This window comes from Callithrix jacchus, chromosome X (assembly GCF_049354715.1).
Source record: "Callithrix jacchus isolate 240 chromosome X, calJac240_pri, whole genome shotgun sequence".
Taxonomy (NCBI): domain Eukaryota; kingdom Metazoa; phylum Chordata; class Mammalia; order Primates; family Cebidae; genus Callithrix; species Callithrix jacchus.
Genome location: NC_133524.1, coordinates 105,838,950 through 105,863,661, shown reverse-complemented (window position 1 = coordinate 105,863,661; position 24,712 = coordinate 105,838,950). Strand labels below are relative to the sequence as shown.

Below are 24,712 nucleotides of genomic sequence, written 5' to 3'. Positions count from 1 at the left end.
TCCTTGCCTTGTTCCTGGCCTTAGAGGAAAGAAATCAATGTTTTATTTTTAAGTTTGATGTTACCTGAAGGTTTTTATGTTTCTGAGTTTTTATGATTTATTAATCATAAATAGGTTTTATATTTATATTGCTATCTATTGCAATTATTCTATGAATTTGCTCTTTTATTCTGTTAACTTAGAGATTTATTAAATTTATTACTTAACAAACAATTCACATAGTTTTTAAAAGAAATATTAAACACATCTTAATATTCCCAAGATGAATTCCACTTGGTCATGATATATATCTTTTTAATATATTGCTAGATGATATTTGCTAATTTTTTTTGTAGGTAAAACTGTTTTTATTAGTCTTTTTTAAATTGCATTTTAGGTTTTGGGGTACATGTGAAGAACACACAAGATAGTTGCATAGGTACACACGTGGCAGTGTGATTTTCTGCCTTCCTCCCCTTCACCTATATCTGGCATTTCTCCCCCTGCTATCTCTCCCCAGCTCCCTACCCCCCACTGTCCCTCCCCTATTCCCCCCAACAGACCCCAGTGTGTAGTGCTCCCCTCCCTGTGTCCATGTGTTCTCATTGTTCAACACCCGCCTATGAGTGAGAACATGCGGTATTTCATTTTCTGTTCTTGTGTCACTTTGCTGAGAATGATGTTCTCCAGGTTCATCCATATCCCTACAAAGGACATGAACTCATCGCTTTTGATTGCTGCATAATATTCCATGGTGTATATGTGCCACATTTTCCCCGCCCAGTCTATCATCGCTGGGCATTTGGGTTGGTTCCAGGTCTTTGCTATTGTAAACAGTGTTGCAATGAACATTCATGTGCATGTGTCCTTATAGTAGAACGAATTATATCCTTTGGATATATACCCAGTAATGGGATTGCTGGGTCAAATGCTAATTTTTATTTTTTATCATACTTTAAATTCTGGGGTACATGTGCAGATATTGAAGGATTGTTGCATAGGTACACACATACCTTGGTGATTTGCTATCTCCATCTCCCCTGTCACCTACATTAGGCACTGGGAGAAATGCATGATATTTGCTAATTTTTTTAAAAGAATTTTTGCATCTGTGTTTTTAAGAAGAATTAGTGTGTACTTTCAATATCAGTCAGGGTTATGTTTGGCTTCATAAAACAAGTTTGGAAGTCTTTCTCTTTTTCTAAAAGATTTTGTGTAATACTGATGTTATTTATTATTTAATTTTTAATAAATTTCATCAATAAAATCATTTGGTCTTTGGATTTTCTTTGTGGGATGTTTTTGAAAATCAATTCAATTTCTTTGCTAAATATAGTGCTACTAGGATTATTATTTCATATTGTGCCAAGTTTAATAAGTTGTGTTTTTCAAGAAATGTCAAATTTGTTATTGACTTTATTAGCATAAAGTTGTTTATAAATTCATTTTTCATCTTACTGATGTCTGTGTGATCTGTAGTGATACCACATCTTTCATTCTAGATATTAATCATTTTTACTTTTTTCTTTATCAGTCTTCTTAGAGATTTATTAATTTTATGAATTTGTTTTAAAGAAAAATATTTCAATCTTGTGAATTTTCTCTACATTTTGTCTGTTTTCTAAATGATCTTTGCCCTTATCGTTATTATTTCCTCCTTTCTGCTTATTTTTGGTTTAATTCATTCTTATTTCTCTAGCATCTTAGTGAGAAATGAAGATCCTTGATTTTGAACATTCTTATTTTTCCCTCCCATTTCCAGATGAAGGACTTGCATCATGAGAATATTAACCCTTTACTGGGTTTCTTCTATGATTCGGGGATGTTTGCCATTGTGACAGAATTCTGTTCCCGAGGGAGCCTAGAAGACATACTGACAAATCAAGATGTGAAACTCGACTGGATGTTTAAATCATCACTCCTGCTGGATCTCATCAAGGTAAATGGGAAGACTGAGGAAATCTTGGATTTTCTCTGTAGATTAGAACTGTAATATTTTGGGATATTTTATATTCCTCAGATTATTGTGATCATTTCACTCCTTACTTTCTGTATTAGTCTGTCTGTTTTCATGCTGCTGATAAAGACGTACCTGAGGCTGAGATGAAAACGAGGTTTAATTGGACTTACGCTTCCACAGGGCTGGGGAGGCCTCAGAATCATGGCAGGAGGTGAAAGCCACTTCTTACACAGTAGTGGCAAGAGAAAATGAGGAAGAAGCAAAAGTGGAAACCCCTGACAAACCCACCAGACTTCGTGAGACTTATTCACTATCGTGAAAATAGCACAGAAAAGCCAGCCTCCCATGATTCAATTACCTCTTCCTGGGTCCCTCCCACAGCACGTGGGAATTCTTGGAGATACAATTCAAGTTGAGATCTGGGTGGGGACACAGCCAAATCACATCATTCCACACTGACCCCTCCAAATCTCATATCCTCACATTTCAAAACCAATCATGCCTTCCCAACAGTCCCTCAAAGTCTGCAGCATTAACCCAAAAGCCCATAGTCCAAAGTCTCATCTGAGACAAGACAAGTCCCTTCTGCCTATGAGCCCGCAAAATCAAAAGCAAGCTAGTTACTTCCTAGATACAATGGGGGTACATATGGGGTAAATACAGCTGTTCTAAATTGGAGAAATTGGCCAATACAAAGGAGTTATAGGGCCCATACAAGTCTGAAATCCACTGGGGCAGTCAAATTTTAAAGCTCCAAAATGATCTCATTTGACTCCAGATCTCACATCCAGGGCACGCTGATGCAAGAGGTGGGTTCCTGTGGTCTTGGGCAGCTCTGCCCCTATGGCTTTGCAGGGTAAAGCCTCCCTCCTGGCTACTTTCATGGACTGGCATTTTGTCTATGGCTTTTCCAGGTGTCCAGTGCAAGCTGTCAGTAGATCTACCATTCAGGGATCTGGAGGATGGTGGATCTCTTCTCACAGCTCCTCTAGGCAGTGCCCCAGTAGGGACTCTGTGGGGGGGGCTCTGATCTCACATTTTTCTTCCACAGTGCCCTAGCAAAGGTTCTCCATGAGGGCCTTGCCCGTGTAGCAAACTTTTGCATGAGCATCCAGGCATTTCCATACATCTTCAGAAATCTAGGTGGAGGTTCCCTAACCTCAATTACTGACTTCTGTGTACCGTCAGGCTCAACACCACGTGGAAGCTGCCAAGACTTGGGGATTCCACCCTCTGAAGCTACAGCCCAAGCCTTATGATGGCTCCTTTTAGCCATGGTTAGAGCAGCTGGGACACAGGGCGCCAAGTCCCTAGGCTGCACACAACACAGGGACCCTGAGTCCAGCCCATGAAATTACTTCTTCCTCCTCGGCCTCCAGGTCTGTGATGGAAAGCTCTGTCAAGAAAGTCTCTGACATGGCCCGGAGACATGTTCCCCCTGGTCTTGGGGATTAACATTAAACTCCTTGCTACATATGCAAATTTTTGCAGCCAGCTTGAATTTCTCCTGAAAAAGTAGATTTTTCTTTTCTACTGCATTGTCAGGCTGCAATTTTTCTAACTTTTATGCTCTGTTTCCCTTTTAAAACAGAATACTTTTAACAGCAACAAAATCACTTTTTGAATGCTTTTCTGCTTAGAAATTTCTTCTGCCTGATACCCTACATCATCTGTCTCAAGTTCAAAGTTTCACAGATCTCTAGGGCAGGAGCCAAATGCCACCAGTCTCTTTGCTAAAACATAACAAGAGTCACCTTTGCTCCAGTTCCCAACAAGTTCCTCATCTCCATCTGAGACTACCTCAGCCTGGACCTTATTGTCCACAGCACTATCAGCATTTTGGTCAAAACCATTCAACAAGTCTCTAGGAGGTTCCAAACTTTCCCACATTTTCCTGTCTTTTTCTGAGACCTCCAAACTGTTCCAACCTCTGGCTGTTTCCAAGTTCCAAAGTAGCTTCCATATTTTCAAGTATTTTTGCACCAACACCCCACTCCCAGTATCAATTTACTATATTAGTCTGTTTTCATTCTGCTGATAAAGACATACCCAAGACTGGGAATAAAAAAAAGGTTTAATTAGACTTATAGTTCCACGTGGCTGTAAGAGCCCTCAGAATCATGGTGGGAGACAAAAGCCACTTCTTACATGGCAGTGGGAAGAGAAAATGAGGAAGAAGCAAAAGCAGAAACCTTTGATAAACCCATAAGATCTCATGAGACTTACTCACTATCATGAGAATAGCATGGAAAAACCACCTCCAATGATTCAATTACCTCCCCCTTGGTCCCTCCCACCACACATGGGAATTCTGGGAGACACAATTCAAGTTGAGATTTGGGTGCAGACACAACTAAACTATATCACTTTCCTTCCCATTTTGCCCCGACTACCCTTCTCACACTCCTTTAGTCCATATCTGTTATATGATATAGTTACAGAAAAGGTTTGCCTGTCCTCTCCCCAATTTGAGGTCCAGATTTTTCTTTCCTTCCTGTTGCCATTGAGCACTCTTCTGGCTTTAGTCAGTCTTTCTTTCATCCAATTTCTCTGCTTTGTAGATGTGAGAAAGTGCTCATTCCCAGATCATTTGGTGCTGCTTAGCCCTACCTCCTAGTTTTCACCCTTCTAAAAGGTGGCTCAGTCTAGAACTAGGTGATAGGTCTTTACATACCACAGATGTATACATGGAACTCGGTGCCACTGGAAAACCAAAAGACCAGTGGATCTATCAGGCATCACCTTTACTGTCTGAGCCAAAGACTCCTGACAGCCAAGGTAGGGTTCATAGATTAGTCCATGGATGAACTTCTGGGGATCCCATGAACGCCATGGAATGATATGCAAATTGTATACATATGCATTTTTTACAGGGCTGATCTGAATATTCAATGAGTTTTTGGGCTTCTTGCTTATTGATCAAAGTCTTGACCTTTATCTGCTAGCCTATTCCTTTTTCAGGGGCCTTGAAAGGGAAAGACATTCTCTCATTCCAGTTCTCTTTAAGATAGGTGTGATTAGCTTCCTTTTACAGAGGCTCAGGGAAGCTAAATGAGCTACATGTTGTTATATAGTGTCTGGCACATATAGTAGGTACTCAATAAAGATTTCTCAGCCAACTATTAAGTGGCAGGCTGACAATAAAATCCAAATCTCCTGATTCTTACTCTAGTACTTTTTCTGTTCACACTATAAGATAAGCCCAGTGAGTTAAGGCATTTCTAAATGACAATCCTCTCAGGGCCATGATGAATGAAAAGCAACCGTTAGACAACATGGGGGAAATCTTGCCCACTGTAGACTGCTTAGACGTACTGAAGAGTACAGACTATCCAAGAGCACAGGGTGAAAAGCATCCAAGTACAAAGGGGTGTAGCACTGCAAAAGAGCCAGATACTTAAAAGAACTTTTAGCAAGCAAAGTTCTGAAATGACTGTACTAGAATACCCATGTATGTATATGCAGAATGATTAAACCCATCTGAATGAGAGTCCCGGACACATTTGAACACCATATGAAGGCTGCCAAGCAAGTGATCAGTACTAGACAGCTTTCTTCTTTTTGGTTGCCTATTTTTAATTACAAAAATAATATATTAAGTTTAAAAATCAAATGATTTTTAATGACATTTATTCAGCCGTCTTTCTTCATACTTCCTCCCAAAGTTAACTACTGCTAACAATTTGGTAACCAACCTTGTAATTAATTTCATGTGTATTTATACACATTATAGATGATATTTTTGTTTTTTAAATATACATGCTATCACATAGTTCTGCAATGACTATATTTCACTTAATTTATGGCTTAAAGTTGTTTCCATGCCAGCTACGTGCAGTTCTATCTTATTATCTTTAAGTGCCGCAGAATATTCCCTAGTGTGAAGGTACCACATTCTAGCCAGTCCCTTATTGATATTTAGTGCACTTCCAGTTATATACTATTATAAAAACAAAGCTACAACAAGCATTCTTCTCTTTGTATCTTTGTGTTTACATGGAAGCATTTCTCTGGGGGAAAGGTAGAATCTCTGGGTCATAGAGTACACATAGTTTACATTTTGATAGCTATTTCCAAATTGCCCATGCACAAGTTTGTCCCAGTTTCCATTCTTGCCAATAATGGATGAGAGTGGGTTAGACCTTTTGTGGAAAATCAAAATCTCCAAATTCCTGGCAATTATATGTATATGGATCCATTCTGTATCTGGAATGTTAATAAATCTCCTAGTAACACATAATTCTCTCCACACACAAGATGTCATTCTTCATCAAAGCATAAAATTTTAGAACTACAAGGGATCTGAAAACTGATGCATGTTGTCAAATGTTTACTTTGTCAGCATAGAAAAGCATAAAGCTGAGTTTGGGATCATAATAGTACATGCCGTTAACAATCTCAGAAAGTGTTGTTAAAGGCATAAAAAGTTAAATAAGTTGCTAAATAAATCCTGTTTTGTCATCTATAGGGCATGAAGTACTTACACCACAGAGAGTTTGTTCACGGGAGGCTAAAGTCTCGAAACTGTGTGGTAGATGGGCGTTTTGTACTAAAAGTGACAGATTATGGCTTTAATGACATCTTAGAAATGCTGAGACTCTCTGAAGAGGAATCTTCTGTGGAAGGTAAGCAATGAATTGTACCTTCTGATGCACACGAGGTAACTCCAAAGTTCAAATGAAAATATGCACTGAATTAAAGCCTTAGGCTGATTTCAACTCTCCACTTTTGTTGAAAATCTAGCCTCATTTCCAAGCCAAGGGACTTGAATGAAGTAGGCCTGCTTTAACCTCGGCCCAGCCCAGCTTTCTGAACAAAGCCAGTGTAATAATGTTCAGTTCCTGCTGTGGCAGGATTAGGCTGTATTGTTTGGAGACCCCAGCAGTCCCTGGAAAAACTTGCTGAGCACTGGGCACACAGTAGGTGCTCAATAAATACTTGTCAAGTTGAATAGAGGGTAATTTGGAAACTGGACCCCCACAAAGTACATTTTAGAATGGGATGTCACTACAGCATACCAGCACTGTCCCTGTCTGAGAGGAAGAAGCGAGGAGTGATCTCTCAGTAAACAAATGCTCTATGGGTTAGTTACGTGGAAAGGCTTCAGGCAGACCTATGGCCTTTTAGCTGATAAATGGGCATGCCTGTGTCAAACTCAAATAAAAATATAGAGAGAAATCTTTAAATGAAACATTTTATTTGGGAAAACAGATTTTCAATTTGTGGCATGTATACAGACCAGGGTGGTCCTTGGTATGTCCAAAGAGTACAGAAAGGTTGGAGGTTTTACTGAAAAGAAAAATGATATATATTGTTTTTAAAGAAAACTCAATGGTACTACCAAATTTTTGGGAGTAGGAAAGCTCTGATTGGTAAGTGATGGCCGTAGGTAAAACTAGTCTGAGGATTATGACAGTTTGTTTCAACAGCTACTAGGTAAAACTGATCTTAAGATCATAGAAGGTCATCTTGGCATGTGGCTTGCATGATTGTTCCTGGGCAGGCACTTGTGCCTCAAGTACTTTTCCTTTTCGCCTGTGGTCGGTGTACTCCAATTTTATTGGATATAACAAGATAATTCCAATTCATATCATCAATTTTCAAACCAACAATGTCCATTTTGTGTTTTTGTCTTCTATCTAGTACACCAATGATAGCACTGAACAATGCTTGTAGGAGTCATAACAGATCAAATAAATAGGAGAAATCTGATACTGGGGGTGCGTGGGGTGAGAACCAGAGAAGAATGAGCTGATAGATGAGAGAGACAGAAGAAAAGAGAGAGAACACATATGGTGAAATACTTATAGGAAATGTGGGCATCAAATGTTTTAACTAATATTGCAAGTATAAAGAAGAGAGATAGTGACATAATAAGACAGAAAAACAAACAGCCCAAAAGAGAGAGAGGGAGAGATGCAAAACTACATCATATATCCATATTCTTAAAATGATCTTCGGCATGCATTTTAAACCTGATGAATTTTCTACATAAAAGAAAAAAGAATGAAAGACACACACAGAGAGACACATGCACAGACAGACAGTCCAGTGACTGGTGGCATAATCTTTGCTCTTTATAAGACTCGGGGATTATTAAATTTCGGGAGTCATCTAGTCTAATTCTCTCCTTTTATAGATGGGACAGTTGGAGCTCATGATTTGCTCCAAACCTGCAGTGACTTAGCAGCAGTTCTAAGGCTTCAAATTCAGGTTTTCTGAAGTCTAGCCCTTATCATGTACAGATCGCAAGTACTTATCATTCTGTCAAAATCAATTCTCTATAAAACTCAATACCTAGCTTCTCAAGAGTTCCATTTAGTTTTCAGATTGGCAGCTTTGAAACTTACGAAAATCTAGTAGTAGGGTGGGCTCTCTTTTCTGGTTTTGTGATTTTGGAGGGACTGTGTCTGTCTTATCATTTCACTCCATTCTCCAAATTGCAGCAGCAGTATGGCTGGTCAGTCCATTCTTCACACACTGCAGCCAGAGGGAACTTTCTATACTGCAAATCTGATCATGTAACAGCTGTGCCTAAATCTATTGAATGGCTTCCCGTTGCTCTAAGGATAAAGTTCAAATTCCTTTACATGGCTTAGGAGCTGAGCCCTGCATGGCCTGGAACTTGCTGACCTCTTATGCTAACCACATCCCCGCCTCTGTCTTTATGTTCTGGCTATGATGAACTCTTTCTAGTGTTTATTTACAACAGGCTGTCTCTTGCTAACAAATCTTCACACAAGCTGTGTCCTCTGCCTGGGACACTCTTTTCTTCCCATTTTTTCATATACTCATCTGGGTCCGGCTGAATTCTACTCCTTCAGGGTTCAACTTAAGTACCATTGCCTCAAGAGACTTTCCATAACCCCTACGCTGGGCTAAGTTGCCCTCTTTATGATCCTGCAGGGCCCTTAACTTTGTTGTGATACCATATGTCATTAGTATCACTCATTCAATTAGGCTTCTCTGCCCCCACCCAAACTACAAGCTCTGTGAAGGCAGGAAACAGCTTGGCCTCTCTCAATGCCTTTCACAGTTCCTGACAGAGTATTTGTTGAATCAACAAATGAACAAAATAAAATGAAATAAAGGAACTTGTCTCCCTACCTTAGATGATAATGCTAAAATAATCTTATAACTGAAAGGCCATTGGATGTCATCTGGCTCAACTTCCATTTTATAGCTAGGGAAGCCAAGGTTCAGAAAGGTGAGCTACTTAATGGCCAAGCTACGATTTTGAACCCGGGTCTCTAGACTTCCAGTTCTGCGTTCTTTTATACTATACCGCAGTGGCTCTCCAAAGTCCATTCTATCACCCTAGCAAACCTGAGTTAGTTCTGGTTCCAGCAGATAAAAAACAAGCCAAAGTAATTTCTCTAGTTTTCCCGAGAGTTCAATGCTAATGGAAGTTAGTGGCTGTTACTTGGTTCTAAGTGGAGATGAGGAAATGGGGGTAGGTTGTAAGTGTATTCATTACTGTCCACTCTCAATTATAGTGCAGAAAAGCCTCATTTTAGCCATTAACAACATACATGTAAGTGCTCTTTGAAAATACTATTTGGTAATAATTCTATTTAATCACCCAGCTTTTTACCAGAGAATTTTGCTGTCCTTTCCCTTCTTGTGCTTTTAAATTTGCAGGGAGAAAGGATGCCAAAAAGAAGCAGCCACATGCCATTTTTCCTCCTCTCAAATATTCACTCTTGCACTTCTCTCCAAAACCATGGCGCCTAAAATCCCATGACTATAAATGTGTTACTTTGACATTCAATCACTCAAGTACCATTCGTTGTTTTCCATTTTATTTGTAAATATCAATTGCCCTAGGCAGGGAGACATAGGGACAAAATCACTATATGAGTGTGTTGGAGACTTTCATGGGTGTGGGTGAGTGGTGGATGGTGGGTGGAAGCTCAGAGGGGCCTGGTGGGGAGACAAAGCCTGGGGATGCTTTAAGAGCAAAGAGAGAAGATGGGTACATAATTGAGGGTGAAGCTGGAATTTCTTATTTCACCATTTTGATTAGGAGTGGCTGAAAATAAGATTTTCCACTGTGGATTTCTCTTTCCTGGGTTTCACTAACAAACCAAAATAATCTCGCACCTTTCACCCTCCTTCCTATTTCATAGGATGTCTCTTGCGCTCTCCTCCCAATATCCAAAATTTAACAAGATGAAAAGTTAGCCATTACTTTCCCACTGATACCGTCACCCATAGCAAAGATTTGTCTCCAAACTCACTATCTGGATGTCACCTTGTTGTTTACTCCAACTCCTCTCCTTCTCAAGGCACAGGGAACCTATCCCTAGCCCTGTCACTTCCTTCTCCATTGTAGCCTTCCAATGTATCTGGGTCCCTGCGTTGCTGCTGCTACCCTCACCCCCATTTAGGCCCCTCTCACCTCACTACCCACTCTTACTGCAATAACTTCTTAGCAGTCTCCCTGACTGCAGCCTTTCTCCTTCAATCCAGCTTGTGCAGGTTGCCAGATTAATCTTCCCAAACAGGGCTTTCATCAATCCCCTCTCCAGCTCCAGCACCCCTACTGCCTTTTGTATTCACTCCAAATGCCTTCATTTGGCTCTCAGGGCCTCTCACCTTCTGCCCCCATTCTTCCAGCCACTCACCCTCCCCCACTTCATCAACCCCATTTCTCATTTCTCATTATTCCTTAACAGAGCCTTTCTCTTTAGCCAAGTTAATCTGCTTACAACCCCCCCACCACCCACAATTTGCTCCTTTCTGCCTCTTGTTCTTTTGTACATACTGTTCTTTCTCCCTGCAAACCTTCTCAGCTCCAGAAAGTTGCATCCTTGACCTTCCTAACAAGCACATTTAAAATTTAACTTTTCCAGGAAGTCTTCCTGGATTAATTTAATCAGCTCTGTCTTTTTTTATTAGTTTGAAACTGAAAAATGGCTGACATCTACCCATTTTTGGTTCACAGAAATGGCAACTTTATATAATTCAATCTAAAACACTCTTCTTCTAGCTTTTGAATACTCTATTTATATTGTTAGAATATATTTCTTTACATATTGCTTTCAGTGCCCCCCCTCAAGAAAAATTTCTGACAATGTCACTGCCATAAACTCTGAAAGCAGAAATAATCTTTTGCCCCCCATGGGGCATGAAATGCAGCAGAGCACACAATGGGTGTTTAACTTTGGCCTTTAATTGATTCATTTCCCTTTACTGTATAGTGGCCCTCATCACTGTCTCTCTTTTATTGCAGTCAGGGGCACATATGTCTGTCTTTCCTACTGGTTTGTGAACTCCTCAGGTTTGATTCATCTCTGGCACCACCTCTGCACCTAGCACAGTGCCTGGTAGATAGTAGATCCTCAATAAATATTTGCAGAACTGAGTTGAAGGAATTGTTGCACCTTTTGCACCACAAGGAACAGGAAGGCTGGGGTTCCTCTAATCCTTTTAGAGGAGACCTAGAGAAAGCAACTTGTGAATCTCTTAGCCCCAGCACAATCAAATAACCAAACACATATAGATCTCAGCAAACAGCAAATCCATGGCAACCAGTGTGGTAGCACACTTGCCTTTCCCTGGAAACCTGCCAACTGGTACTTGCAGGCTCAAGAAAGCAAACACCAAAGAGTTTCTATACTCTGAGCTTCTGTGCCCTTCCCCACATTGCTGCTGTGTCTGCCTGCATGGTCCTGGAGTTTAGAGAATAGTATGTTTTCTCTGTTCATAATTCCTTAGAAGGATAGATTCAGATCCCAGGGGAGTGGGGGGCACTAGCATGGCAGTCTGTCTAATAAAAATATAAGGCAGCCAATAAAACAGCATGCTCAGAGCCCTTAAGGGCATTCCAGATGTTGTCAGTTAATCTTCCCTGCATTCATCACACAATGCTTTCTTTTTAGAGTTGCTGTGGACTGCCCCTGAACTGTTGAGAGTCCCAAGAGGCAGCAGGTTAGGTTCTTTTGCAGGAGATGTCTATAGCTTTGCCATCATCATGCAAGAAGTGATGGTCCGGGGTACCCCATTCTGCATGATGGATTTGCCTGCTCAAGGTAAGTGTGAGGTAAGGAAGGGCCCCAGGGGTCCACCATTACTGAGATCATCAGACCAACTCAGGCTGTCATGATTTTCCAGAAGAGTGTTAGTGCAGCTGGGTGCAATGGCTCACATCTGTAATCCCAGCACTTTGGGAGGCTGAGGCGGGTGGATCACTAGGTTAGGAGATCAAGAGTGGCCTGGCCAAGGTGGGGAAACCCCATCTCTACTAAAAATACAAAAATTAGCCAGGTGTGGTGGCAGGTGCCTGTAATCCCAGCTACTTGGGAGACTGAGGCAGAGAATTGCTTGATACTGGGAGGTGGAGGTTGCAGTAAGTGGAGTTTGTGCCACTGCACTCCAGCCTGGGCAACAGAGGAGTGTTAGTGCTAAGAGCCTGTTAGTTTGCAAGCAGCCCAACTTATGTACAGGTGGGACTTATAGCCAGAGAGCTTTAGGCATCTGGAAGAAATTTTCCCACCCAAGAAGCCAGTCCTTTTTCAGACTATGACATAAATCAACGGCTTAGTGGACTGATGTCAATCCTTTTTTGTTTTTCTTTTAAATTTCACAGTCCCCACTACTCCTTTGAGACACTCCCTGCCAAGTATTTTAGTATCCCTCATGATGCTACCGGATGTCAAGGCCTTACCACTTTTTCCCTGTGACATGCCCCAGGGTTTCATCCTAATCTCCCACCAACACACTTGGCTGTTAGGCTATCCATCAATAATGGCAAAATCAGTAGACAAAGTTTGAGAGGAAACAGGATATATATATATTCTCAAAGTATGAACCCACAAGATACTTATGAATTACAAATGGAAAAAATAGAGTTTACAAGTAGAGGATTCTGTAGATACCACCTTAACCAAGCAATCAAGATTACCAATAATAAGCTATTACCAAAGAGTGGAACAAGATGGCCAAATAGACACAACTCCAGTGCACAACACCCAGCAAGAGAGACCCAGAAGTCGAGAGATCTCCTAGCTCCAACTGAGGTACCAGGTGCATTTCAATGGGTCTGGTCAGATGGTGAGCAAAGCCCAGACAGGGCAGATGGAAGTGGGGAGGGGTGCTGCTTCACCCAGAAAGTGCATCTGACTGGTGAGTTGGAGGCTCCCCCTTGGCACCCCAGTCCAGATACAGCACTTTCCCCAAAGCCTCAGCAATCCACAGAACAGGAGATCTTTGCCAGTCAAGTGCTGGGAATTACAAGTGCAGAGTTGAATAATAATCCAGGACAGTATCCCAGATTGTTGCACAGATCTAAGCAAATGCATAAGCCCATAAGGCCACTGGGAGATACTGTGGATGGAGCTATGACCCCCTCCCCCTGCCTGGAGAGAGAGGGAGCTGAAAGCAGGAAGACAGATGGAGCAGCTGGGCAGGCCCCTCCCCCATGACCAGAGAGAGAGGAAGCTGAAAGTGAGGAGAGAGACAGTGCAGCTGGGTGGGTCCCTACCCTACCCCACAAACCCCAGAGGGCTGAAGCACTAACTCAAGCAGGTTATGCAGCCAGTGCCTCAGTCTGAGCTGAACCCTGAATGATCGAGTTCCACGGAGAAAACGTGCAACCCACCATTAAAGAGGCATGACTAGGCTTCATGTCTTAACACAAAACACAGGAACTCTACATAGCAATGGGATGGTGTTCTTGACCACCCAGCAGTGCCTCCATGTCAGCGGAAGAGGCGGGCCTAACCTCCCAGTGTAAACAAAAAACACACAAGAAGCCTACCTATTAACCTGAAGGAGTCCCTGGAAACCAAGTAGCACCTCGACAGGCAGACAAGCGACCTCATCAAGCAGCTCCCTGAGATCAGAGCCAGGTTAAACCACAAAGATAGGAAAAAACCAGCACAAGAAAGATGAAACCATCAATGACCAGAGCGCCTCTTCTCCTTCAAGGGATCACAACTCCTCATCAACATGGGAACACAACATGACCAAGAAAGAGTGTGATTAATTGACAGAAACAGGCTTCAGAAGGTGGGTAATAGCAAACTTTTCTGAGCTAAAGGAGCACATTCTAACCCAATGCAAAGAAACTAAAAACCTTGTAAAAAGGTTAGACAAAATGCTAACTAGAATAACCAGCTTAGAGAAGAACAAAAGACTTGCTGGAGCTGAAAAACACGGCACAAGAACTACATGAAGCAAACACAAGTTTTAATAGCCAAATTGATCAAGCAGAAGAAAGGATAACAGAGATTGAACATCAACTCAATGAAATAAAAAGAGAAGGCAAGACAAAAGAAAAAAGAGTGAAAAGAAATGAACAAAGCCTCCAAGAAATATGGGCGAAAAGACCTAATCTATACTTGACTGGTGTACCTGAATGTGACGGGGAGAATGAATCCAAATTGGAAAACATGCTCCAGGATATTATCCAGGAGAACTTCCCCAGCCTAGCAAGACAGTCTAACATTCAAATCCAAGAAATACAGATAACTCTGCAAAAATATTCCTCAAGAAGAGCAACCCCAAGGCACATACTCATCTGATTCATCAGGGTTGAAATGAAGGAAAAAATGCTAAGGGCAGCCAGAGAGAAAGATCAGGTCACCCACAGAAGGAAGCCAATCAGACTCACAGCAGATCTCTCATCAGAAACCCTACAAGCCAGAAGAGTGGGGGCCAATATTCAACATCCTTAAAGAAAAGAACTTTCAACCCAGAATCTCATATCCAGCCAAACTAAGCTTCATAACTGAAGGAGAAATAAAATCCTTTATGGATAAGAAATTACTGAGAGATTTCATCACCACCAGACCTGCCTTACAAGAGCTCCTGAAAGAAACACTAAACATGGACAGGGAAAAGTACCAGCCACTGCAGAAGCACACCAAATGGCAAAGACCAAAAATGCAATGAAGAAACCGAATCAACTAATGGGCAAGAAAACCAGCCAGTAACAAAATGGTAGGATCAAATTCACACATAACTATATTAACATTGAATGTAAACAGCCTAAACACCCCAATCAAAAGATGCAGACTGGCAAACTGGATAAAAAGTCAAGACCCATTGGTATGCTGTATTCAGGAAACACATCTCACATACAAAGACACACATAGACTCAAAATAAAGGGATGGAAGAAGATTTACCAAGCAAATGGGGAACCAAAAAAAAAAAAAAAAAACAGCAGGGGTGGCAATCCTAGTCTCTGATAAAACAGACTTCAAACCAACAAAGATCAAAAGAGACAAAGAAGGGCATTACATAATGGTAAAACGATCAATCCAACAAGAAGAGCTAACTATCCTAAATATATATGCACCCAACACATGAACACCCAGATACATAAAGCAAGTTCTTAATGACCTAAAAGGAGATTTAGACTCCCATACCATAATAGTGGGAGATTTCAAAACTCCACTTGCAATATTAGACAGATCAACAAGACAGAAAATTAACAAGAACAATTAGGACTTGAATGCAGAGCTGGACCAAGCAGACCTAACAGACACATGCAGAACGCTCCACCCCAAATTTACAGAATATACATTCTTCTCAGCACCACATTGCACTTCCTGTAAAACTGATCACATAATTGTAAGCAAATCACTCCTCAGAAAATGCAAAAGAATAGAAATCATAACAAACAGTCTAACAGATAACAGCACAATCAGATTAGCGCTCAGGATTAAGAAACTCACTCAAATACGCACAACTACATAGAAATTGAACAACTTGCTTCTGAGTGTGAACTGGATAAACAATGAAATGAAGGCAGAAATAAAGTTCTTCAAAACCAATCAGAATGAAGACACAACTTATCAGAATCTCTGGGACACCTTTAAAGCAGTGTAGAGAGGGAAATTTATAGCAATAAATGCCCACATAAGAAATGAGGAAAGATCTAAAATCAACACTCTATCATCAAAATTGAAAGAGCTAGAGGAACAAGATGAAAATAACTCAAAAGCTAGCAGAAGACAAGAAATAACTACCATAAAAGCCAAACTGAAGGAGATAAAGACACAAAAACCCTTCAAAAAATCAATATATCCAAGAGCTGGTTTTTTGAAAAGATCAGCTAAGTAGACAGACTGCTAGCCAGATTAATAAAAAAGAAAAGATAGATTAATCAAATAGATGCAATAAAAAATGATAAAGGGGTTATCACCACCAATTCCACAGAAATACGAACTACCAGCAGAGATTACTAAAAATGAATCTATGCACACAAATATGAAAGAAGTGCATAAATTTCTGGACAGTTGTACTCTAACAAGACTAAACCAGGAAGTAGTTGAAACCTTGAATAGACCAATAACAAGGGCTGAAGTTGAGGCAGGAATCAATAGCCTACCAACCAAAAAAAGTCTAGGTCCAGATGGATTCACAACTGAATTCTACCAGACATACAAAGAGGAGCTGGTTCCATTCCTTCTGAAACTATACCAAACAATACAAAAAGAGGAAATCCTCCCTAACTCATTTTATGAGACCAATATCATCCTAATACCAAAAACAGGCAGGGACTCAACTAAAAATGAAAACTTCAGGCCAATATCTATGAAGAACACAGATGCAAAAATTTTCAATAAAATACTGGCAAACCGAATGCAACAGCACATCAAAAAGATTATTCATCGCTATCAAGTAGGCTTCATCCCGGAATACAAGGCTGTTTCAATATATGCAAATCCATAAACGTAATCCATCACTTAAATAGAAACAAAGACAAAAACCACATGATTATCTAAATAGATGCAGAGAAGGCCTTTGACAGAATTCAACAGCCCTTCATGCTAAAAACTCTCAATAAACTAGGTATCAACAGAACATATCATAAAATAATAAAAGCTATTTATGACAAACCTTCAGCCAATATCATACTGAACAGGCAAAAGCTGGAAGCATTCCCTTTGAAATCAGGCCCTAGACAAGGATGCCCTCTCTCACCACTCCTATTCAATATACTATTGGAAGTTCTAGCCAGAGCAATCAGGCAAGAAAAAGAAATAAAGGTTATTCAATTAGGAAAGGAGGAAGTCGAACTGTCTCTATTTGCAGATGACATGATTATATATTTAGAAGACCCCATCATCTCAGCCCAAAATCTCCTTAAACCGATAAGCAACTTCGGCAAAGTCTCAGGATACAAAATCAATGCGCAGAAATCACAAGCACTCCTATATACAAATAACAGACTTAAAGAGAGCCAAATCAAGAACAAACTGCCATACACAATTGCTAAAAAGAGAACAAAATACCGAGAAATACAACTAACAAAGGATGTAAAAGACCTCTTCAAGGAGAGCTACAAACCACTGCTCAAGGAAATAACAGAGGACACAAATAGATGGAAAAACATTTCATGCTCATGGTTAGGAAGAATCAATATCATGAAAATGGCAATATTACCCTAAGTAATTTATATATTCAATGCTGTCACCATCAAGCTACCAATGACCTTCTTCACAGGACTTGAAAAAAACCACTTTAAACTTCATGTGGAACCACAAGAGAGCCTGCATAGCCAAAAAAATCCTAAGCAAAAAGAACAAAGCCAGAGGCATCACACTGCTGGACTTCAAACTATACTATACGACTACAGTAATCAAAACAGCATGGTACTGGTACCAAAACAGAGACATAGACCAATGGAACAGAACAGAAGCCTTGGAAGCAACACCACACATCTACAACCATCTGATCTTTTACAAACCTGACAAAAACAAGCATTGAGGAAAGGACTCCATGTTTAATAAATGGTGTTGGGAAAACTGGCTAGCAATGTGCAGAAAGCAGAAACTGGACCCCTTCCTGTCACCTTACACTAAAATTAACTCCAGATGGATTAAAGATTTAAACATAAAACCTAACACCATAAAAACCCTAGAAGAAAATGTAGGCAAAACCATCCAGGACATAGGCATTGGCAAGGACTTCATGACTAAAACACCAAAAGCAATGGCAACAAAAGCCAAGGTAGACAAATGGGATCTAACTAAACTCCAGAGCTTCTGTACAGCAAAAGAAACAATCATTAGAGTGAACCAGCAACCAACAGAATTGGAAAAAGTCCAGAATCAACAAAGAACTAAAACAGATTTACAAGAAAAACAAAAAACAAAAAACCCATTCAAAAGTGGGTGAAGGATATGAACAGACACTTCTCAAAAGAAGACATATGTGAGGCCAATAAACATAAGAAAAAATGCTCATTATCACTGGTCACTAGAGAAATGCAAATCAAAACCACATTGAGGTAGCATCTCACCCCAGTTAGAATGGCAATCATTAAAAAATCTGAAGACAACAGATGCTGGAGAGCATGTGGAGAAATAGGAACACTTTTACACTGTTGGTAGGAGTGTAAATTAGTTCGACCATTGTGGAAGACAGTGTGGCGATTCCTCAAGGATCTATAAATAGAAATTCCATTTGACCCAGCAATCCCATTACTGGGTATATACCAAAAGGACTATAAAGCATTCTATTATAAAGACACATGCACACGTGTGTTCAATGCGGCCCTGTGTACAATAGCAAAGACCTGGAACCAACCCAAATGCCCATCAATGATAGACTGGCCAGGGAAAATGTGGTATATATACACCATGGAATACTATGCAGCCATAAAAAATGATGAGTTCGTGTCCTTTATAGGGACTTGGATGAATCTAGAAACCAGCATTCTCAGCAAACTGACACAAGAATAGAAAACCAAACACTACATGTTCTCACTCATAGGCTGGTGTTGAACAATGAGAACATGTGGACTCAGGGAGAGGAGCATCACATACTGGGGGCAGTTGGGCAGGGCTAGGGGAGGGAGAGTGGGCAGTGGGAGGGTGGGGAGGGATAACATGGGGAGAAATGCTGGATATAGATGAAGGGGGAATAGAGGTAGCAAACCACCTGGTTATGTATGCACCTATGCAGCAAACCTGCATGACCTGCACAAGTACCTCAGAACCTAAAGTAAAATAAGAAAAAAATAAGCTATTACCAGTAACATGGCACATCCACGTCATGTACGCCTTGACATGATACACTAAGAAGGGCACAATGTCACCTCAGTGTTATTCTTGACCAAAAAAAATACATAACCTCAATCTGATAATGAGAAAATAATGAGAAAACTTTAGACAAACCCCAGCTGAGAGACATTCTACAAAATAACTGACTAGGATGAATCCAAAGTATCTAAGTCATGAAAGACAGGAAAAGAATGAAGAACTATCACAGACTGAAAGAGACAAAGACACAACAATTACATGCAATATGGGATCTTGAACTGGATTGTGGAACAGGAAAAGGACATTAAGGGAAAACTGATGAAATTCAAATAAGAACCCTAGTAATATTGTTGTATAAATGTTAATTTCCTTTGTACAATGGTTTCGTAGGTTATTAACGATAGAGGAAGCTGAATGAAGGTGTACAGGTGATTGTACTATTTTTACAACTTTTCTGGAAGTTTAAATTTATTTCAAGATAAAATCTTTTAAAAATGAAAAAAAAAAGAAAGAAAAACTAAAACCACTTAGCTAGTCTTTGTCCCACTCAGGTCCTACATCATTCCTCTACTTAAAGACCTCCAACTGTTCCTCATCACTTGTTAAATGAAGTTGAGACTCCTCCCATGAAATACAAGGCCATTCACATTCTGGCCCCTAGCTACCTCTTAAGGTTTATCTTCTGTCACTCTCCATATCCCAGCTAAACCACATGACTGGCAGGGCCCTGCAAGTATCATGGTCTCTCCCATCTCTGTGCCTTTTCACATACTGTTCACAACACCTGGAATTTTCCTACCTCTTCCCAACCTTGTCTCATCCAACTCACGTCATCTGCTCTGGGAAACCTTCTCTGACTTCTTTAGTATGGGTCAGGTGCCTTTTCCGTACTCACAAGTGCCTATCTCAGCTAGAGCACTTATATTGTTTGCCAGTGTTTATTGCAATTGGACTGTGAGATCCTCAAGGACATGAATCATGCTGTGCCTAAGCAGAGAGGTGACCCATTCAACTTGATGATGTTCCGAGAAAGGGACAAAGACTCCATCTGCCAGAGAATGAATGGGGCAGTCAAGTTTCAGGGAGTACATTCTCATGAAATCCATTGTACTGAGAACAAGATGTTGTAACGGAGAAACCATTACTGTTACAGCCTGACCTGGGTTAAAGGAACAGAACGTGTAATGTCACAAGGAGCTGAGAAGTCAGAGGCAACTGCTGAAATTCTTTTATGGAGGCAAGGGGCTCATATTAGGGCATAAAGCAGCACTGTTGGGATGTTATAGCCAATTCAGGATTGGGAAGGGCATACTGGTGGGGCAACCAAAGTTTGGTTCCTGATGTGGTGATTAGAATCGGAGGTGGTGGGGAGGGGACTAAAGATGAGAAATGAGCCTGAAGAGATGGGGAAAGTGCTTGGATTTTGCTCTGCAGGTGATGGAGAGTCATAAAAGGCTTCTGAGTAAGAAAGTGACAGGGCCAGATCTGTATTTTAGAAAAGGTTTGGAGAAGGGTAGGCTGGAAGCCAAGAGATCAGTTTGAGGCCCGCTATGGGTTGCTGGGGCTATTGAGTGATAACGATTTTTTTTCCTGCTGCCAGGGAGTTTTTCTTTTTGTAAAAAGGTCAGTCTGACTGATCTAGGCCTTTTGTCACTAATGGCTGTTGGGTGTAAGTAGGGAGTCTAAGAATTCCCAGTTGAAGTCTGAGACATTTGGAAGCAGGACAGTGTAACAGATTGAGTTTGCCTGGGTTCAAATTTGAACTCTGTCACTTACTAACCATGTGACCTTGGGTAATAATTTCCCAAGCTATAAAATTAAAATAAGAGTGCCTACCTCACCTGTTTTTATGTGAGAATCCAGTGAAATAATACATGTAAAGCGTTCAGCACATTACTGGTATATAGTAAATGTTCCATGGGAAGTGGAGTTCACGGTCCAGCAACCAGGAGGATCTTGATGAGGCCTTGAACTGTTGACTGTGGTTCTTAATTCCCTTTGCCTAGATACCAGGTAGAAATCTACACCTGGGCTGGGCCTGGCTTTGTAAGGAGAGTTAAGTGGGTCTATTGTGTGGATTGGAAGGCTTAGATGATTGGGGATGGGTGAGGGGAGCCAGGTCACTGAAGTTACAGCATTAGAATTGACATCAGATAGGCAGTATCTAAAACCTAGCAAAATCAGAATAAAGTTGTGCCTAAATAATACCAAGCGTCCAATTGATTAATTTCTCACCCCTCCCTCATTGCCTGATGTAGCTTTTGCTCAAATGTAATCTATATTCAGGCCACCTAAGAGAGACCAAAGGAGGTGGCCCTTCTGTGTTATCTCCTAATCACCCCCTTCTTGGCTAAAAGTCAGTTACCTTTGCCAAATCTTGGTGCTTTTCCCCATGATTTGTAAATTTCCTCTTCTTGCATCTGGACAGAAATCATAAACAGACTTAAGAAGCCTCCTCCTGTGTACAGACCAGTAGTTCCTCCTGAGCATGCCCCTCCAGAATGTCTCCAGCTGATGAAGCAGTGCTGGGCTGAGGCTGCAGAACAACGACCAACTTTTGATGAAATATTTAACCAGGTAAAAACTCTGAATCTTATTTCCCAGGAGCCATCCTAAAGTCAGTCTACACAAGGCTAACTCCTTGGGTCCTTGTCATATTGTGGAATGAACCTCTTGCAAGAGGTAAGGGCATTTGTCTCGAAGAAACAGCCTTGGAGTGGCAACTTTGAGGCCCTTGATGCTGGAGTGTCATCAGCACATCCTCCAAGAGCCCAAAGATTGGCTCTAGTTTTCTTCTGCATCTGAATCTCTGTGCAAGACCATCCACAATCTGGCCTAATCAACCTTTTAGAGATGGAATTGAGTCATCAGGCATTTTTAAGGCAATGACATTGAAACTATTAGATGATGGGTATCATGGAATAGCTGAGGCGCCTCACAGAGCCATGTTTACTTTGGAGATCCCAGAGAGCTTTGATGAGTGTACCAATTAGGTAATTTCAGGTTGTTTTTGAAAGGTCAGGAAAAATATGGGTGTTTGAAAGGGTGTTCAAGATGAAAGAAAGAACGTGCAAATGTGGCATGCAAAAGCAGGAGATTCCTTAAGTTCCCAGGCAATGGGTACATGAAAAGTGATAACCATTCTCCTTAAGATACTGAATTTCTAAAGATTGTGATTCTTTCCCTAGAGGTAGAATCATAAAAGGAGTTACTTACTCTCTTTATGTCTCAGTTTCCCTAGCTATAAAATTAAAATAAGAGTGCCTATCTCACCCGTTTGTATGTGAGAATCCAGTGAAATAATGCATGCAAAGCGTTCAGCATATTACTGGTATATAGCAAATGTTCCACTGGAAGTGGAGTTCACGGTCCAGCAACCGAGAGGGAAGGGGAGTGAAGGAACGGACTGAGTGAGCCCTGTTACATAAGCTACGGTGCAATTCCAATGTTGGAACATGCAGTTTAGGCTTTCTTGAAATTACAGGACACCAAAACTGAGGGTGCTCTCCATGAGTGCTGTGTCAGCTCTGGCAGAGAGGCTTTTGTGCCTGGCTGGAGTACAGCACTGAGATGCTTTATGAGTGGCAGGTATCTGAGGCGGAAAGAAAGAAAGAGTTGGATTGAAAGCCTGAGGGGCCCTGCATATGAAGTCATCCGTGTCCCCAGCTAACAATGCCTCCATTAGTCTGGCTGAGTTTCTTGAGGACACTCAAACAGGTATTCAATAGTATGGAAAAGGCGAAGGACCATGAAGGTCAAATTTCTAAAACCTTACCATGAGGCAGGAGAAAGAGCATTTGCCCCTGTGTTGATGCTAGAGATGTTATTTCAGAAGGCAGCAGAGAAGCCAGTGATAGATAGGGGGAGTGTACATCATGAGACTTTGAAACAAAACATTGCTAGAGCGGCCCTCACTAAAATGCTTCAGTGGAAGTTTAGACTGTCTAATGACAAGGCTACCCTCCTAACTTCCTGCAGTTAATAAATCTTAAGTGGGAGGAGGAGGAGAGGGAGGTTCCCTGGGTTAGGCAATAGGGGGAGCCCAAAGGATCTAAACTGGCTAGGAGGTTATCCCCAGGATTTTGGTGGATGTGCAGATATGAACCAGGCTCAGAAGGGAAACTCCTAGTGTTGGCATTGGGGCATTGGGTGCTAGGTGGAGCATGTGTGGACCCGCTATATCTAAGAGGTTCATTGGTACAGAGCCCTAGATTTCTGGTTAGCAAAACCGCCACCGATTTTTTGTTGTTGTGAACAAGGCCATGTGCATGTTGACTATAGCAGTACAGAGGGGCTACCCCTCATGATTCTAATGCTATGCCTCGCTCCCTGTTACTGTAGATAGACAAGGTCCTAAAAGGACATATTGAAAATTTGTGACATGCAGACAACTCTAAGGCATCAGGGGATAGAACGGGGGCAAAATCAGTTGAATTTTACATGACTCAGACTGACTCGAAGGACAGGTGCTAGAAGATACCACTATTCTTGGACTCCATGGTAAGAAATAGGGGTTGATGTTATCATGTGGATCTTGAGCCCTCTGTAAGAGGTCAAGAAACCTCTCACTGTTGAAAACCCGGCAACAGAGGAGCATTTGAGGATAAGGATGATTTAATAGACTGATGATCCAGAAGAGTAAAATGGCACTTTTGGCCCTCTTCCCCCTTACCTCACACACAATTCGCCTAGGTTCAATACCAAATCCTTTGCCTTTTAAGTGGCTACTATTCATGTGATAGCATCTCAGAACTGAAGGAGCCTGCTCAGAGCACCTGTGCTCAGACTTGAAAGAACCAGAGGGGAGGGGAAAAACTACTGGTGGGGGGGTGGGGGCGGGGTGCATGTGCCCTGTATATGGGGTCAGAGTGACAGTGAAAGTGGATAGTGACTTTCCTATTTTTATCTGGGTTTACCTTTCTTGCCCTGGCATCTTAGTGAAATGGATTTGTGATAAGGGGACCTGCTCGATCATCTCTAAGTTCAAGGAATAAGCATTTTCTAGTTGCCTTTTCTATTTTACTTCCAGTTTAAAACTTTTAATAAAGGGAAGAAGACCAATATCATTGATTCTATGCTTCGGATGTTGGAGCAATATTCTAGCAACTTGGAAGATTTGATTCGGGAGCGGACTGAAGAGCTAGAAATTGAAAAACAGAAAACGGAAAAGCTTCTGACACAGATGCTACCACCGTATGTGAGAACACCTGAGGAGTGTGAATCCCTATAACAGTGTGTTCTATTAAAAAAAAGAAAAAAATTACCCACCAACTAACTGCTCCCTCCCCTTGTCCTGCACCCTCTCTCCTCCTATTGGGCTTGAGTCACACCTTCAAATCAAAGTAGAATTGGAAACCAAGGGAAAAGAGCACACATTCTCATTTCCCACTACGTGTAGATCATGCTGGTCATTTAAGTTTTTGTGCCTTGGTGTTTCTGTATGTCATTTCGTGAGTTTGCTAGGAGGTTGACCAATTAAAAGAAAGTAGATCTTTGAGCTCCTAGAGGAAAGTAGCAAGGTCGTTTTTTCAGGTCTTTTCTCTCTTAGTTGACAACCTTATATGTTGCTGCAATTTCCAAATTTTCCAGGGTACGTTACTTATTATGTTATGACATAATCTTCTAGGAGATAATTGATGAAACTAGCCTCATGAAAGGGCAATCACCTGGGAGCATTCCCCAGGTGGCTGAGTTAGAAGTATAGAGAGCTGAAAAACTCCACATGAAGTCACAGCCCAGGTCTGTCCAGTGCTGTATTCCAGCACCTGGCACAGT

At 41.1% G+C, this 24,712-nt stretch overlaps 1 protein-coding gene across 1 annotated transcript in view; it reads left to right on the top strand.

Annotated features, from left to right (window-relative positions):
• The window catches only part of GUCY2F (guanylate cyclase 2F, retinal), a 110,904-nt gene that overhangs the window by 59,530 nt on the left and 26,662 nt on the right, over positions 1–24,712 (top strand). Inside the window, exons 9-13 of the mRNA XM_054251012.2 lie at positions 1,742–1,918; positions 6,408–6,564; positions 11,824–11,973; positions 21,366–21,514; positions 23,967–24,130. Of these exons, the coding sequence (XP_054106987.1) occupies positions 1,742–1,918; positions 6,408–6,564; positions 11,824–11,973; positions 21,366–21,514; positions 23,967–24,130 (797 nt within the window). The remainder of the gene's footprint in view (positions 1–1,741; positions 1,919–6,407; positions 6,565–11,823; positions 11,974–21,365; positions 21,515–23,966; positions 24,131–24,712) is intronic.